General features: G+C 40.2%; 1 protein-coding gene across 1 annotated transcript in view; it reads left to right on the top strand.

Annotated features, from left to right (window-relative positions):
* The window catches only part of uvrag (UV radiation resistance associated gene), an 86,964-nt gene that overhangs the window by 11,444 nt on the left and 60,198 nt on the right, over nt 1-15,322 (top strand). Inside the window, exons 7-8 of the mRNA XM_067607397.1 lie at nt 2,805-2,910; nt 7,407-7,533. Coding sequence (XP_067463498.1) covers nt 2,805-2,910; nt 7,407-7,533 — 233 coding nt within the window. The remainder of the gene's footprint in view (nt 1-2,804; nt 2,911-7,406; nt 7,534-15,322) is intronic.

The raw sequence follows: 15,322 nt of genomic DNA, 5'->3' as shown, positions 1-15,322 counted from the left end.
ATTTCTTCAGAACAAAAAGCTCTGCAGTGATATAGATAAGGCATTTGAAAAACGTTTTCAAATAAAAAAGACAATTGTTTCATGCAACCAATTTTCAGCCGTGCAAAGGGATGAGAATTGGCATCTTGTCGTTCAAAATCCCCCGGTCAAGAAACAGTGCCGCATATGACCTTAAAACAAGGTCTACTCGATGTTTTTCTCTCCGTTTCTCTCAGAAGAACAACAATGTGCTATCTAATGTTCTTCTTCAGATTCCAGGTCTTTCTCTTTCTTTCTCGCTTATCTTTTCAAGCCAGATGAAACATCTGCATTTGCTGATTCTTACTCAGCAATGATTGCAAGATTGCAGATGCTGGAACTTAACACAGCATATAAACCGTGGCAAATATTTATTTAAAGATCATCAGTAAAGGTAAATGAACAGAAAATAGAGGAACCGCATCTGAAAGGCTGCCAGGTTGACTTGTTAATCTCGAAAACATTTAGTATTTCAACATTTTAATTTTACTACACCTAAAAGCCCCTATAAAAGATTTTCTACAAGATGCCTGCTGTTTATCAAAACATCTGGACATTTCAAAAGCATAGGTTTCATCTGACACCCCTGCAGTATCTAGTGCCACGGTCAAAGGAGCAAATGTTATTGTTTTTCTGATGTTTATCGACATCAAGGGTTGAGTGCACAGCCTCAGTCATAACTTCCTGCAAATCCCCCGTGGCATACTTGTCAAATACCTCTCTTGCCTCAGAAAAGGAAAGTTGTCATGGCTGGTGAGAAGGTGTTTTCTGGGCAGTTGCCCAGTGATTAAATTGCTGCCCCAATGAGGGTGTATGGCAGGAACCCCCCCACCCCCACCCCTTTGCCCCTGCTGGTCCATAGATTGTGTGAAAAGGCCTGATGGGCAGGCGTTAGGCCAAGACTCTGGGAACGATAAGGGGGCAGACATGCGTGAAAAGGAGAGAGGAGATAACCATTCTCACCTGGGGGAAAAGGCCATATCAGGTTCTACCATCGCAATCACCTAAACAGATGAAGCTGTCAAAACAGATTTGCCCTGATGTACCAAAGACTATCTCCAACTGCTATCACTGTCACCACAGACAGATTAAGAAGCGTAGGCAGAAAATATGAAATGATATTTCAGTGGGACACCTCGCCAAAGTTCTATTTACATCATCACAGAAACAAAAATTTTTTCTAGGTTGGTTGCATGAAAGAGGCAATAATATCCAGAGTTGACTGTGTGAGTTTCATGAAAAAGCCCCCTAGGATTTGTAAAATTACCCCGCCAACCTGGAGGCCTGTAAAAAAAAAAAAAAGAAAAAGAAAAAAGACCCTCTTACCCTAAACCCACTCAAAGCAAGCACACAACTGAGGAAAACCCCATTCACATCACCCTTATGACCCAAACCACAATCCCCTCTTTCTGTCTGCCATAATCAGCGTCTCCAATTTCTGCTTGTGTCTTATGCACTCCACCTTAAGTGGTTCACTGTCACAGACCAGACAGTCAACATTGTTAACCATGAGTAGAAAGAAATAAAGCAGAGTATTCACATCATACAGCTTAATACAGCTTAAATTAAGTGTCTCATGTCTGGCTTTTAAATACCAGTGTGACTATTTAAATCAGATAGAATCTGTCATCAAACCAACCCTTTTGATTTGTCTCTTTTGGGCGTATGGAAGGACATCAACAAATGAAGAGAAAGCACTAGTCTTTACAGGTGGTGTACATTGCAACAAAGCCTCTGCAATCACCACTATTTCATTCGAAAGTTCAGACAGTGGAGCTATTCTTTGTCCATCAAGAAAAGAAATGTAACTGCATTATCCCTCTCTCATGGCATATGAATTGCATTGAGACATTCAGGAAGAAGTATATGATTTGACGCCATTCTGACAGTATGATTGCTGATTGCCAGTTCCTCCTTTTTAGTCTGTCCTCTGTAACTCATTCCCACCATATGGTGTTGTTGTCGGAGTTGTCGGAGTCCCTTATTCAGAGGGGGGGGGGGGGGAGTTTATCTCTCCCTCTATGGGTTCTGAAAAAAAACATATTTAGAAGTTAATTGTCCCTGTGATTGATGGCCTAAATAATGCTCTGGCTTGTCATTTGTGCACGGATGTTGCTGTTCCTCATTTCGGTGATGACAGTGACACGGCATTTGGAAATGGGCCTCCATCTTTGTGGCTTCAAATAATTAGTTGAGGGTTTGAAGGTTGTCTTCGCTTTCTGGGACTGATGAGTTCAGATCCATCGGGCAACGTTTGATCTCATATTGTGGTTAGATTATTAAAAGATAATAATGATTAATCTTTTGTTGACATATTTGTGGTTTGTGGTATTTAAGAACTCGATCTGTCTGGCAGAAGCTATAAAAAGGCCTAATAAATCGTATACTCTTTATCATTGGAGATGTTCTCAATAGTGTTTTTGTCCTTTGTTTAATGCTTAAAGTCATTAGTACAGTATTGGAGACCGTGCAGTCGTGCTGGAACAATGAAGATCAACCCCAGTAAATCAGTAAACGAAACAAGGAGGGATAACAAACAGTGCACAATGACTCTTCCACATGGAGGCAATCATAATTGTTCCGATGCCCTTCAAACAGTCATTGTAAACATCCAGACTAAATGAAATCAATTGATGGTGTAGTCATAACACTTTTATTCAGCCAGTCAATTTAGTGGCCTTTTGGAAACCCAGTTTCAACATGGGGTCGTTCTCGCGGTCCGGTGTGTGTGTGTGGTTACAAACAATGATCTGGAGGGGTGACTGTGTGTTCTCTTTCTTTTGCAGGCTCCACACAGCCCAGAGAGCCATCAAGCAGACCCAAGTGACAGTGCAGAAGATCGGGAAGGAGATTGAGGAAAAACTAAGGACGACGGCGACCTGCACAGAGCGGGTGAGCACAGTTACCCATCAGCAGCAAATTTCAACTCATCAGCAACTTACCATGAAATCAACAGCAGCGTTTAAGCAGCTTATTTGCTTATATTCAGTAGCAGTCTGTGATGTTGTGTTCATTAGCTTATGCTACAGCGAAAGTATGTCAAGATGAGTTGACTTTCATGTTTTGAGAAAATATATAAAGATGAGGCGCAATTTGAGATTTGATGTTTTCAAAGAACATTCATTAAGACCGCAGAGCGATAAAAGGCCCATCGGCTTCTGCACTGATAATAAGCATCAGCAGACTGTATTGTGATAAATACTTAACTGGATTTAAGAGCTTGTATCAGCCAAATCCCCAGGTATAATTGTGATGTAAAGTAATGGGAAATGTAATTATACCCTTTGGGCAGCTATTGTATCTTTTTGTTTTGAAGGCTCAACAAAAAAAGTGGAGAAAGAGCAATATCCCGGCTGCCGAAATGATAACGCTTTGACCAAAATCCACTGTTTATGTTTCCACGTCCAGTCATATCCTTGACTGGGATACATAGCAAAAGCAAGAAAGCATATTTAACATTTTTGGAATTGGCAGCCACACAGCTGTGAAAACGGAGCACTGATCCCAGGTTTGACATTGTGTTTATTGTAAACATTCACTTCAAAAGCATCCCCTCTCTGCTGTTATAAAAGCCCCGAGGCAGTGACACTTCAGTGTTTTTATCCTCCAGGTAGACTTGCCTTTGGAAAAAAACATTTTTTCTGGTCACAGGATTACATACCTTACGTGCCGAATATCATTTTGGGCAGCTGGGATATTTGTATTCTCACACAAAAAGTCCCAAACCTTTGAGAGTGTGTGTGCTGTGTATGTTCTTTAGCAAAGATGCCGAATTTAAAGGTTTAGAGTGCCTCTTTAGACAGCTGTTACAGCTGTTGCTTTCCATCACGCTCTCCATTGGCTTTTGAAATGGCTCATTTTTTTTTTCTTCTTTTCCATAGACCTTCACCCTACCTATTAAAGCAGCTCCACTATAGCCCTCCTTAGCCTTCCCACAAAAACATTGAGGCTCCATTCTTTTGCCACAAAGGATCCCTTTCAAAAACTTGTCTCTGATATTTCCCCCTCACAGAAACATTCCTTAAAACCCTTTTCAGAGCTCACATCAGCTAATAAATCACATAATCCTCGTCTTCTACCTTTCTGTAAAAGCCTGCCAGCTTGGAGTGAGTGGAGCATTGTGTAGCTCTTCTAAGGGTTTCCCTCTTGCCTTTGGAGAGCTCTGTACTATCCTTCTGTGCGCGTCACAGTGAGCGTGGATCAAAGCAGGACAGAGTTGAGGCCACCAATCCCAGCGCATGGCCCTTTCACCCTCTCACCCACACCCTGCCATTAATCTGCTGGGTTATAACATGCTCCCCCCACGCCTGCTGCTTATTTACTCAGCTGACCCACTGCTGTTTGATGTTCAGCAGGAGTCAGACGGGTCCTGGTGGTGGGTTACAGTCCCTCTCTCTCTCTCTCACACACACACACACTCTCACATGACTGTGACCCACTTGTCAACTGTGGTGCTTAGTGAAAGTGTAGGAGCCTCATGGTTCGTGCCAAAGCCAGTGTTGGTGAACATGCAAGCATCAGGGCACGACACATTGGAGAGATGGAGGCTCTATCAGTCTTCTCTCTGCGACTGATACCACTCTCTGTTTTTGCCACAAAGCCCTCAGATGTCTTGAAGAAGAAGCATATCTGTGTTTTCTCTGATCCAGGCTGCGATCACTATCTAAGTGTGTGTGTGTGTGTGTGTGTGTGTGTGTCTGTGCGTGATGCCAAAGTTGCTGCTTGCAAACTACGGGATACTGTAAACAAGAGTGAATCTCTGTCATCCAGCCAGCAGGCTTACTCCCTCCCAACATTATCCATGTCCTTCTCCTTTGCATCTCCATGTTTTTCTTTTCCAACTCATGTTACATGTACATTTCTTTGCAATCATCCACTCCTTAAACATTGCCTCTTGAATCTCTCTTTGCATGTTTTGAAGTTTCCATATCTGTTCATTCCAACTTATCATTTTTCATTGTATGTTTCTGTTAACCTTCAATCTCTCCCCTTCATCTACTGTATATCACATCCACATCCATCAGTCAATGAATCCCCAGCGCTGTTCCTCATTAGATAGTTGGCCCACTACAGGCTCCCCCTCTCCCAGATAGAGACATGAAGCCTGTTGAAGGGACACCCCATAGAGAGGGCAAGATTTTGACTAATGACCTGAGTTCTGATGCTGCTGCTGGTCAGGGAGCATGTGGTGAGAGAGACGCCAGCCGAGAGTCATGGGTACATAGAGGCAAAGAGTGAGACTCATCTGGAGTTGATGCACTTTATTGTGGTCTCTCACTTGGGTTTAGGATTCGTGTGCGTCTGCACGTTTGCATGTGGTTTACTATATGCTGGGTGTTACTCGTAAGTATTTTTTTATCCTCTTCTATTGAGAGGCGACTGAGCACACTTTGCCAGCTACGCCCTACTTCATAAAGTAACACACAAATCCTAATTCACATTCTCCCAGCTGGTCTAGAGAATCATGCCACTAACCACTGCCTCCAGATTTACCATGCATATATCTTTGACTTCCTCTGCTGTCACTGCATACACACTCTGTACTGTGATAGCATATCGATAATATCAAAAGTTTAAAAACATCTTGTGTTGAGGCCTGCTCAGGTTGAAGTTGGGGAGCTATAATGTGATTTATGTGAGGTCGTCAAACTCCATCTAGTAATAAAGTAATAAGCAGCCATTATTCATAGCAGCCATTTAGACTTGTCATATTAGGAAAAGCATTGATAACATTCATGATGACTGTGTTGCATTAAGATGTCCCAGTAAGTCATGTCAGCGTGCACAATACCAGGGCTGGAAGTAGCACATGTAAGGAAGGAACGCAGCTAATTAAATGTATGCGTTTAATGCTGTGAGAAGTCAAAATGTCTGCTGTGAAACGGCCTTTAACGGTCTAAGTCGCCTGCCTCTTACAGGTGCAACCGGTGAGTAAAGGAGCTGTCAATCAAGCACGGTCTGTCCATAAAGTAATCAGAAAAAAAAGGTCTAATCAGGCAAAACAAGTGGAAACACCTGCGTGGGTGTGGAAGGCCTTTTAAGATCTCAATGTGGTTGTTGCATTAGACGGAAGCAGTAGGATACAGCGAAGAAAAACAGACCAAATAAAAAACACGATTGGTGTGATCTTTTAATAAAACAAATAAGTAAGAAACACATTACCACTTTCATGCAGAAGAACACACACTTATTTATACAGCGGAAAGTTAGACTCCTGGTCATAAACCAGGTGTTACTAATCACATTAACAATGGCTCCGTTCTAATCTAGTGTCCCAGTAAGCCATGCTGCTGTGACAGAGAACCAGCAGGCACAATAACAGGATCCTTAATTTTATTATTTACAGCTGTGCTTTTCCTGTTTTTACATTTCATAATGTCCGCTGTAAAAAATGTCCATAACAAATTGAAATAGAGTAAATAAAAGAATAAATGCATAACGTGTAGGATTTGTAAATATTTTACTGTTTTAAATTATGTGTGAAATCACATGAAAAATATGATAAAAAATTATTGATACAATTTTTAAAGATGTGCACCAAAATGATGCAAGATGTCCACTAAGTCTAAACATATCCATAAAATGAACATAGAAAAACATGTGTGTCAGTGTCAGTTCAGGGCTGTGTCACACACAGTTCACTATATAGTGCACTATATTCACCCTCCAACGCCTGTATGAGTAAATTATTATATAAAGCCCTCAGAAATTCCCACAATAGAGCAAAAAAAACATCCACAGCATGTGCACTACTGTCTGCTGATAATCCCACAATGCAATGCATCACATTGTATTAATAAGAAAATGGCTGTTCTATGACTTATGACTTATGATGATTAATAAGTGTTAGAAATCTCAATTCACAGCTCATTGTGTCGAGTGACCTATTGTGTCTATTATACAGGGACCAGTAAATCTGAATGCGGGAGTGATTTCAGACACAACCCAGGTTTAACACTCACTCATCTCTTCACATCTTTTTGGGAACAGCTGCTTGCATGCTAACAGCCAAGACTCCACACCACTCCACAACTCACAGCCAGCTATTCCCATGATTTGGGCTCATTACTACCAGTAACTCTGATCTCTGGGCTCAGTGAGATGTTTAAATAGCCAAATCATTCCCCATCTTTCTTGGCATTAGTTGTTGAACGTGGATTTTGGATTATTGACGGCAAGTATTGGCACAGTGGGTGTGTATTAAATCAATGCGGCATGGGATCAAGCTGCGAAAACACGGCTTGTTTTTGAGGGAGCTAGAAGGAATTTGGGGATCTTTATAAAAGGTAATAAACACTAAAAATTGCTGTGACCACATGCTAAATATTATCATTCTCTTTCTTTGTTTGCTCTCCGTATCTCTCTTGTCCTCTGTTTCCTCTGAGCAGAAGAAAGAGCGGGAGTGCATGCAGCTGCGTATTGCCGTGCTGCGTAGTGAACTGCAGCGGCAGAGGAAGGCTCTTGGCAGGGAGATAGACCTGCGGCAGAAGGAAAGGGCGCAGCTTCAGAAGAAAGGTAAAGCCAATGAGTGCACATACAAACAAATACACATGTTTGTTTAACACCATATTATAACTTTTATTGTCATATGCCTGTCCCCAGTCAAATGGAGGGTGGGTCAGGGTATATGGATTGATCTTCATTTCTTTGTTCATCTCTTGCAACACACACTCAATACAGTGATGGGTTAGTATTTGTTCAGTAGAGTCATGTGAAAGGAAAATTATCAGTTGTTTCAGCCTCACAAATGTCATTTTGCTGCCTTGAGGATTAAACTGCTCTTCCATGCCAATCTGAAATAATGTAAACATACTTGTTCAATTTTACAGAAGCATAAGTAGCATTAAGCCAACTGAGCTAACAATGTCAATACTTTAAACCCATAAGAGCATATAGTGATGTATTCATTCACTACACTTTTTTTTACCTTGTTTTTCCCCCTAGTTTATTGCTTGAGCTAACATGAACAGACAAGAGGTAATAGAAATGAAAGGCACTGGGCGTTTAGTGTTGCATAAGTATCACATGAGATGATCAGACCTTCTGCAACTCATTTTGTCGTCTCTATAATGGTGCAGCATGACTCAAATCCAGCTTGTGTAAGAAGACTTACTATAATGGTAAAAACATGTGCAGTAAATCCTACCAAAATCCCCAGTCCTGTCATGATTAATCACAATGCACTTTTATAGCTACTAATTGTAAAGAGAATTGATAGATTGATTGAAATTCTTTATTGACAATATAAAAAAAATATATGACGTATATAAATAAATAATACATGCAACCTGGAGGCATCATATCTTTTTACAGTGTTTGTCAAAATGATAAAACACAACAAAGCTCAGGAGCTTATTACCATTGTGGTAATTTTTGTTTAGAACAATACAGTAAAACCTTTTGGTTATAGCTCATTGAAATGAATAGATAAACCAAATTCCTTTATATAACTCTATAATATAATTTTAATATAGTGCACACTAAAGAATGTACCCCCACTCAAAATGTATGACTTCAGTAATTTATTGTTGATATCACACAGCTTCTATGTTATTGTGTCACCAGTTATAGAAATGACAAGTTAAAGACAAGTTCATCGCAAATCTACTTAACAGTATTAATTCAATCATTCATTTATATTTATATTTTGCCTGTTTCAACATGTGATTTTGTTGTACAGGAAACTCCAGTTTTAAACACCCTGATAAAGATTTCCTCACAGTCCAACAGCAGCAGGTAGACTCTGTGTGTGCTGTATTCGCTGTGCATTGAGGACTACAGTAGAGTACAGTAGAGTTCTGTCACCTACAGGAAACCTCTGTCACGATCCCAGTCCCGCAGATTGGAGTCACTCAACACACATGTACACATGGACACACATAATGTATAGTATATAGAGCCATTCCTGTGGCTTATATAGTCTGTGCCAGGCCACTAAAGCAACAGTGTTTGTGGAGCGGTGTCATTTAGTTAACCCTGTGAAGTCTGCAGCTCTGGACTCTTGATGTCTGAGAGCTGAGGAGTGTTTTACTGCTGCCCGTTACTGTTCATAGGGAAATAAAAGGCTTATGAAAAGACAGCGTTCGTGAAGCTTGGGTTGGCATATGTACACATACACATAAACTCAAACACGTATGCAGGTGTACACAGGTATACTTGCACCTAAATAACGTGTGGATTTTATAATTGCATGTACCCACAAGTCGTTATATGGTCATTTCAGGGGCTGTAACACATGAACTCAGAGATCTTTAGATACCTCTGTTTCTAATTTGGTTTTGTGCGTCTCATGGTGCTTGTGAAAATCCAGATATAATAGACAGAAACGCTCATGATGAGCTGTGCTGCAAAATACATCTATGACATTATACAGCCAGTCTATTGAGGGCCCTACTATCATCAGCACTGGTGTTTGTCGTAAAGCAGGCCATGTGCTCTCTGTAGGAACCTTGTGTCTGAAAGATCAACTTGGTGTTTGGCTGAAGGGCAGGGCACCTCACTGAGCCGCCAACCTCAGGTGGGGATTGTTAATAATGACCATGGAGTCTGCACAAGCAGTCAGACACACACACACACACACACACACACACACACATGCACAGAAAGACAGCACTAAGAAGGTTTGAAGGAGAAGTTTCCTTTGTGCTGCAATCCTAAAAAATGGTCGTTAATCCTCTGCCTCTTTACCTGTCACCACTCCGTCTACAGCCAAAAGAACTGGCTGCTCTCCCTCTCTGCCTCTCATTCATGGCTTTTTTCCAGACTGGACAGGTGCTTATTAAGAAACAGAAGAAGGAAAAAAAAAACCTTCAGCTGGTTTAAGAAGGAAAAAGGTATTTTAGGATAAATTGAAATGCTGTAGCCGAATAGGGCAAAGCTGAAATCTTGTTGTTTTTTTCCCCAGACTCATAACTCAGAAACTCAAAAACCATATGCTTTTGAGCTCTGCTGTACTTCCAGCTTGTTGTTTAACTCTTCTAATCAGCCTGCACATATTCATTTGTTTCACAATCGGAAAAAACCCTGCATTAATTACAGACAGGATACTCTCAGAGACGGGTGTTTATAGTATTTCATACAGCAGCTGATTTTGCGTGTGATTATATTTAGATTGGCACCGCAACGTGTTTGTTTCATCTGATCCCATCCTTCATTTCGGAGGCCCACGCGATTTTATCAAGTGTAGTGTTAAATTTCATATCGAAACTTTCCTCTGGAGACTCCATCGGCTTGTCTGTCAAAACACACACACTCTTAAAGAAGTAAAATTAGTCCCAGTCGTTGGTGGTACATTGCTAATCAGACAAACTAGTGGCTAAGAACAGATGATTTATATACCCATTTAACATCAATATTGATTCAATTAGAAGCAAGTGTTTAATTTGTTCAATTCTCACACATTCCACTTTTTATTAGATACAGACTTCTTTGTAAGTTTTATTGACAGTTTAACAATATGTGTAAGCACATTGCTATGCAGTATATCCCCAGAGGGCATCCCGCATGAACTGTTAACCTCCATTCCTCGTCACACTCTTAAGGATCTCATCTGTACTGGCCGTGTGGTCCTCCAGTCTCTCACACAGTCATAGGGCCCATTAGCAAATAACTCTTATCAACCCCTTATACCCAGGAAACCGGTCTCTCTCAAAACAAGTGGCCCAGAAAACCCAAACATATGGTCGAGGTTCTGCAGGTGTGTGCGTCCACATGTGAGCTAGCGGATAAAGATGAGATGAAAGTTGGGTGTGTGCATTTTTGTAAAGTAACTATTAGGATGTTGCGACAGACTTGCTGATGCCTGTTCTGCGTATGCTGTGCGTCCTTCTTTGCCATCCTGGGCAGTGTGAGCGTAATAAGCACTGAAAAACATCAGCAGTCAGTATCATCCTGTTGACAGGTTAACAACTAGCTGTTCAATGCCTGCTGATTTACAGTGATGGCAGTGAAATCATAGCAGGAGTGTAGACTTGAGGAAAAGCTGTTGTTTTTCACTTCTCCTGCAAACGCACGCAGTCCACTGCACGTCTTTCACACAATTCATAATTTTATATCTTTTTTACAGATGTGAATTTAAAATAAAAGGCTTTCTTTCTTTCCTCCCTCCAGAATTAATGGGTTTGGTTTTGGTGGGGTCACACTCTTGTCACAATTTCCTCCTGTCTAATTTCCCTCCTTCCACCTTGAGCAGACGACATAAATCAGGTTTCTGAACAGCGTTTATTGTACTTAGTAACGGTAGTTATTCTCACGCTCTGTAACACAGCCAGGGCTCCTGACCAATAAATGTCAGTGGTTAGGTTTCTTAAGTGTGAGGAGCACAGTTTTGTGAAGGTATGGTGTGTGAGGTATTTGTCACCTCAGAAAAGGTCTCATATTGAAGCTATCATCATTAGAGCTCCTTTACCAGCAGCTCAGCTTTACACATTTACATCCATTTTGATTCAGTGTAAGGGTTGACAGGTACAGCAGTCCAACACACTAGATGTCTTTTTACCCTTTTCTGTTAACTCCACTGATGTCTTACTCTGTCTCTACATCACAGTCAATCCTTTGCTTTCATTAAAGTTTAAAGAGGAAACAAAGACATGGTCTTTATAGTTGTATTCCTTCATGCGGCATTCAATATGGTCTCTTTAACATTTTTCTAATTATTAAACCTTCATAAAGCAAATTTTTTCCTTGTCAGAATTATAGTTTATTCCCTTGAAAGAGTTTCATGATGCTCTTTACTATAGATTATTTCATTGATCGTGGTTTTGTTTTCGAGCTGATGGAAATAGCCATTTTTATTATCATCATTTTACACAGCTGCATTGACTGCTGCATGGATCAACTCTCACTAGATAATGATGTAACAAATTCAGACTCAAGGCTTTGTGATAAACTGTAAGATCATTTACAGTTTTTAATGTGTATCAGATCATAGGAGACTTTGAAAAATGATCTATGTGCGATTTTCTCATGAACACATTGCTGTGTAATTTATGACAATAACTGTTTCTCAATAGCTTTGATCAATTGTATTTTGTTCAATTTGGCTAAAGATTTTTTCCTGTAAACTGCAGACTCAGTCACAAGTTATCCACCAAAAAGGCCGCAGAGGGAAAATAAATTTGCTCATAAAGAGCAGCTCAGTGGGGCCAAAGACACAACAAAGCAGTCCTCTTGCTCAAGGCTTTTCTACCTTTTGAAGCACAATGTGTGTTAAGGCGTTTAACGACAGGACCTGTAGTCTTGTTTTTTAACTGTACAAATGATAAAGTACTCATAAATGCTGTATCTGTCTGGAAACAGCAGGAAGACAAGACAGTTTTCTTGTAAGTTTAAACCCGTCCAGTGTTGTTGCTGTTCCAGACTTCACTCTGTCCAGGAACGTCCCACTTATTACACAGAGGTCACTAAGGTCAGCAGAGTGGTTGTCCATTTTGCTGCTGGATTCTCTTCAGAGTCCCTGAAAGCCCAGCCAGCCACCTGCTTCCAGAGAGACCTCATTATAAGAGTTATAGTGAAAGACCTGACTGATTCATTGTCAGATTATAATATTTCAACAGCAGATGGTATAGCATTATAAAGCCACTCCACATTTTGGATCTGAAACCTATGACTCATGTGTAGTATGAAAGATAATGTCTCAACACACACAGAATGCTGTATGAACACAGCCGAGGTAACTGCTGTAGTTTGTCTGTCCATATCATGATACAAAATGGAACAGGTTAGAGGGATGAAAGGATGAAAAGATGGATGGATAGAACAGATAGAACAGAGCTGGGCATTGCATGAAAGCAATGGAGGCCCATGTCATCACTCACAACAGAGGGATAGCCTGTCTGATCTCTGTCTCCTCAACTAATCTGATGGAGATACTTCTGAGAACCTCTATTTTCTCCGTCCCTCTGTCTGTCAAGGTTTCCACCCTCATGGTGCCAGTTTTAGCAGAGTGACTGCGAGTGGAAGTTATGTGGTAAAATGCTGAACATGTGATCCATCTTGTCACACATTTGATTTAATAATCTAAGTGCACAAGATTTACTTTTCTGCCAACTGCTGTCATACCATGATTAACGGTGGATCGCAGGCTTGCTCAGAACTTGAATCATCAAATTTCCAGAAATGGTGCATGCTTTTCTTTGAAAGTGTGACTCCCAGCACCTTAACACTACATAGACATAGTGATGACATGTAGACAGTGATTAAAGAAGTGAACTTTGGAATCCTCAAGAAATACATTTGGGTCCCCTCATAGGCTCCTGAGTGAAGTTTGGACCTGTTACCTTGTACTGTGCTTCACTGGTTAAGCATTTGTCAATGCAGTCGAGTACAGTGTTTATGAGACCAGAGTTAGTGCTTGAAAGTATGGCTAAAACTTCACAAAATCACTGCATCTGCAAAACTTCACAGTGTAGTTTTCTATGCCACAGAAATGGTAAAGCTCTGCCTTTTCTTTGATGGTTCCTCTCTGCAATATTTAAAAATGATTCACTGACCAGTTTAGGCCAATTTTAGCAGTAGCTAACATCACTGACTGAGGACACAAGAACTTTTAAGAAGCAACAGGAAGTGTTATGTTTGCATTAACAGATTTAATTACAGATCCAGACACAAAGACTGAGAAAGTACAGATTATGCTACATGTAGTAGTGTTCCCTTTTTGTTAATGGAGATTAGTGGATGATTGTTGGAGATATGTAAGGAGAAACGCATCACAGAATATCTTGTCATTTATGACTGTTAAGGTATTTTTGTAGAACTGCATTGATTAGTTGATTGACAGAAATTTATGCCAACTATTTTAATAATCAATTAATTGTTTAAGTTATTTTCCAAGCAAAAATGCTCCAGCCTTGCAAATGTGAGGATTCAGTTCTTTTCTTTGTCATATACAGTATGATAGTAATCTGAATATCTCTGTCTCTTGGACTGTTGTTTGAATAAAACAAGCAATTTTAATTCATCGCATTTACCTGTCAGAAATTATGATCAGCATTTAATATCTTCTAACATCTTATAGACAAAACGATTATTTGAGAAAATAATCACCAGATTAATTGATAATGAATATAATCATTCATGGCAGCCCTTCTTTTTTGCTTTCAACATACTTTTGGTTTATTTTATTGCTCAGGTAATATGTCAAGAACAGAGACGAGGAATCAATAAGCAGAATCAGAATCTATATTGTCTTTGATGTTCTCATCCTAACCCACTTCCTCCTGCTCTTCTCTGGGATCTATAGGACCTGCCAGTTAAGCCTAAATATGTAATCCTTAGCACCTGTAAAGTATCTTTATCAGGGGAGCAAGCCATCTCTCATGGCTCATCTGAATGTAGAGAATCAGTGACTTGACACCGAGGTTCTCCTATACGGCTGAACTCTTCCTCTTGTCACAAAGAGAGAGGCCAGCCACCTCGGGGAGAAACCTCATTACCGATGTTTATCTTTACAGTCCGAGCATAAAGCATATGGGATTCTTGGCATGAAGAGCTTTGCTTTGTGTTTCTGCTCTCTCTTCATCATCACAGTCTGATACAATGACCACAGCTGTTGCACCTGTTGGTCAGTTTCACAATGCTTCTTATCCCCATTAGTGATGAAGACCCTAGAGCTCTAAACTTGTACAGCAATCCAAAAGGTTAAATAACACATAGAATTGTCAATTTACTCTTCTTCTTCCAGCTGTCAGCAAAGATGGCGTGCTAAATAAGCAAACACTTCCTTGTGTTTTTCTGTGTGGGGAACAAATGTAGGAGAAAAATGTATACCTCCACATGTAGGTTTGGTTCCGTCTTTAAGGTGTTTATGTTAATGCATATGAAATAGTAAAATGTCTTGTTTATTTAAGTTATGTAAAACCATATGTTTCTGTTGGTTTGGTTGCCATCCCACTATATATGATGATGCTGTATGAACACAGATTAGAGAAATATTCAGTTTCAACCCTAAATTATACTTTGTTTCTTTCCCGTAACACTAATAACACTGAGTTATGGTGAGCTTGTCAATATTGCGGTTGCACAACTTCCACAAACTGTATCACCACTGTCCCTTATCTGTCTGATTTTATTTATTTGCCCAGCTCTGTATTTATGTAGTCTGACAAATCCTGTAATCTGCGTACATATGTTGTTTGGTTTTATGTGGTGTCAAAAGGAAATGGTTTTGTCCTCATCAAAAGAGCTGTTTGATCTTACTGGAGTTTAACTGTGGATGGCAGCCAACCAAGTACAAGCCCACCTGGCTGTTCAGACATAGCAGAACACAACACACACCTGATAATTTACACTTTTTTTTTTCTCTCTT

Source organism: Thunnus thynnus, chromosome 13 (genome assembly GCF_963924715.1).
Source record: "Thunnus thynnus chromosome 13, fThuThy2.1, whole genome shotgun sequence".
NCBI lineage: Eukaryota > Metazoa > Chordata > Actinopteri > Scombriformes > Scombridae > Thunnus > Thunnus thynnus.
The sequence above is the reverse complement of the archived record's forward strand: the minus strand, read 5'-3'. Positions and strand labels throughout refer to the sequence as shown.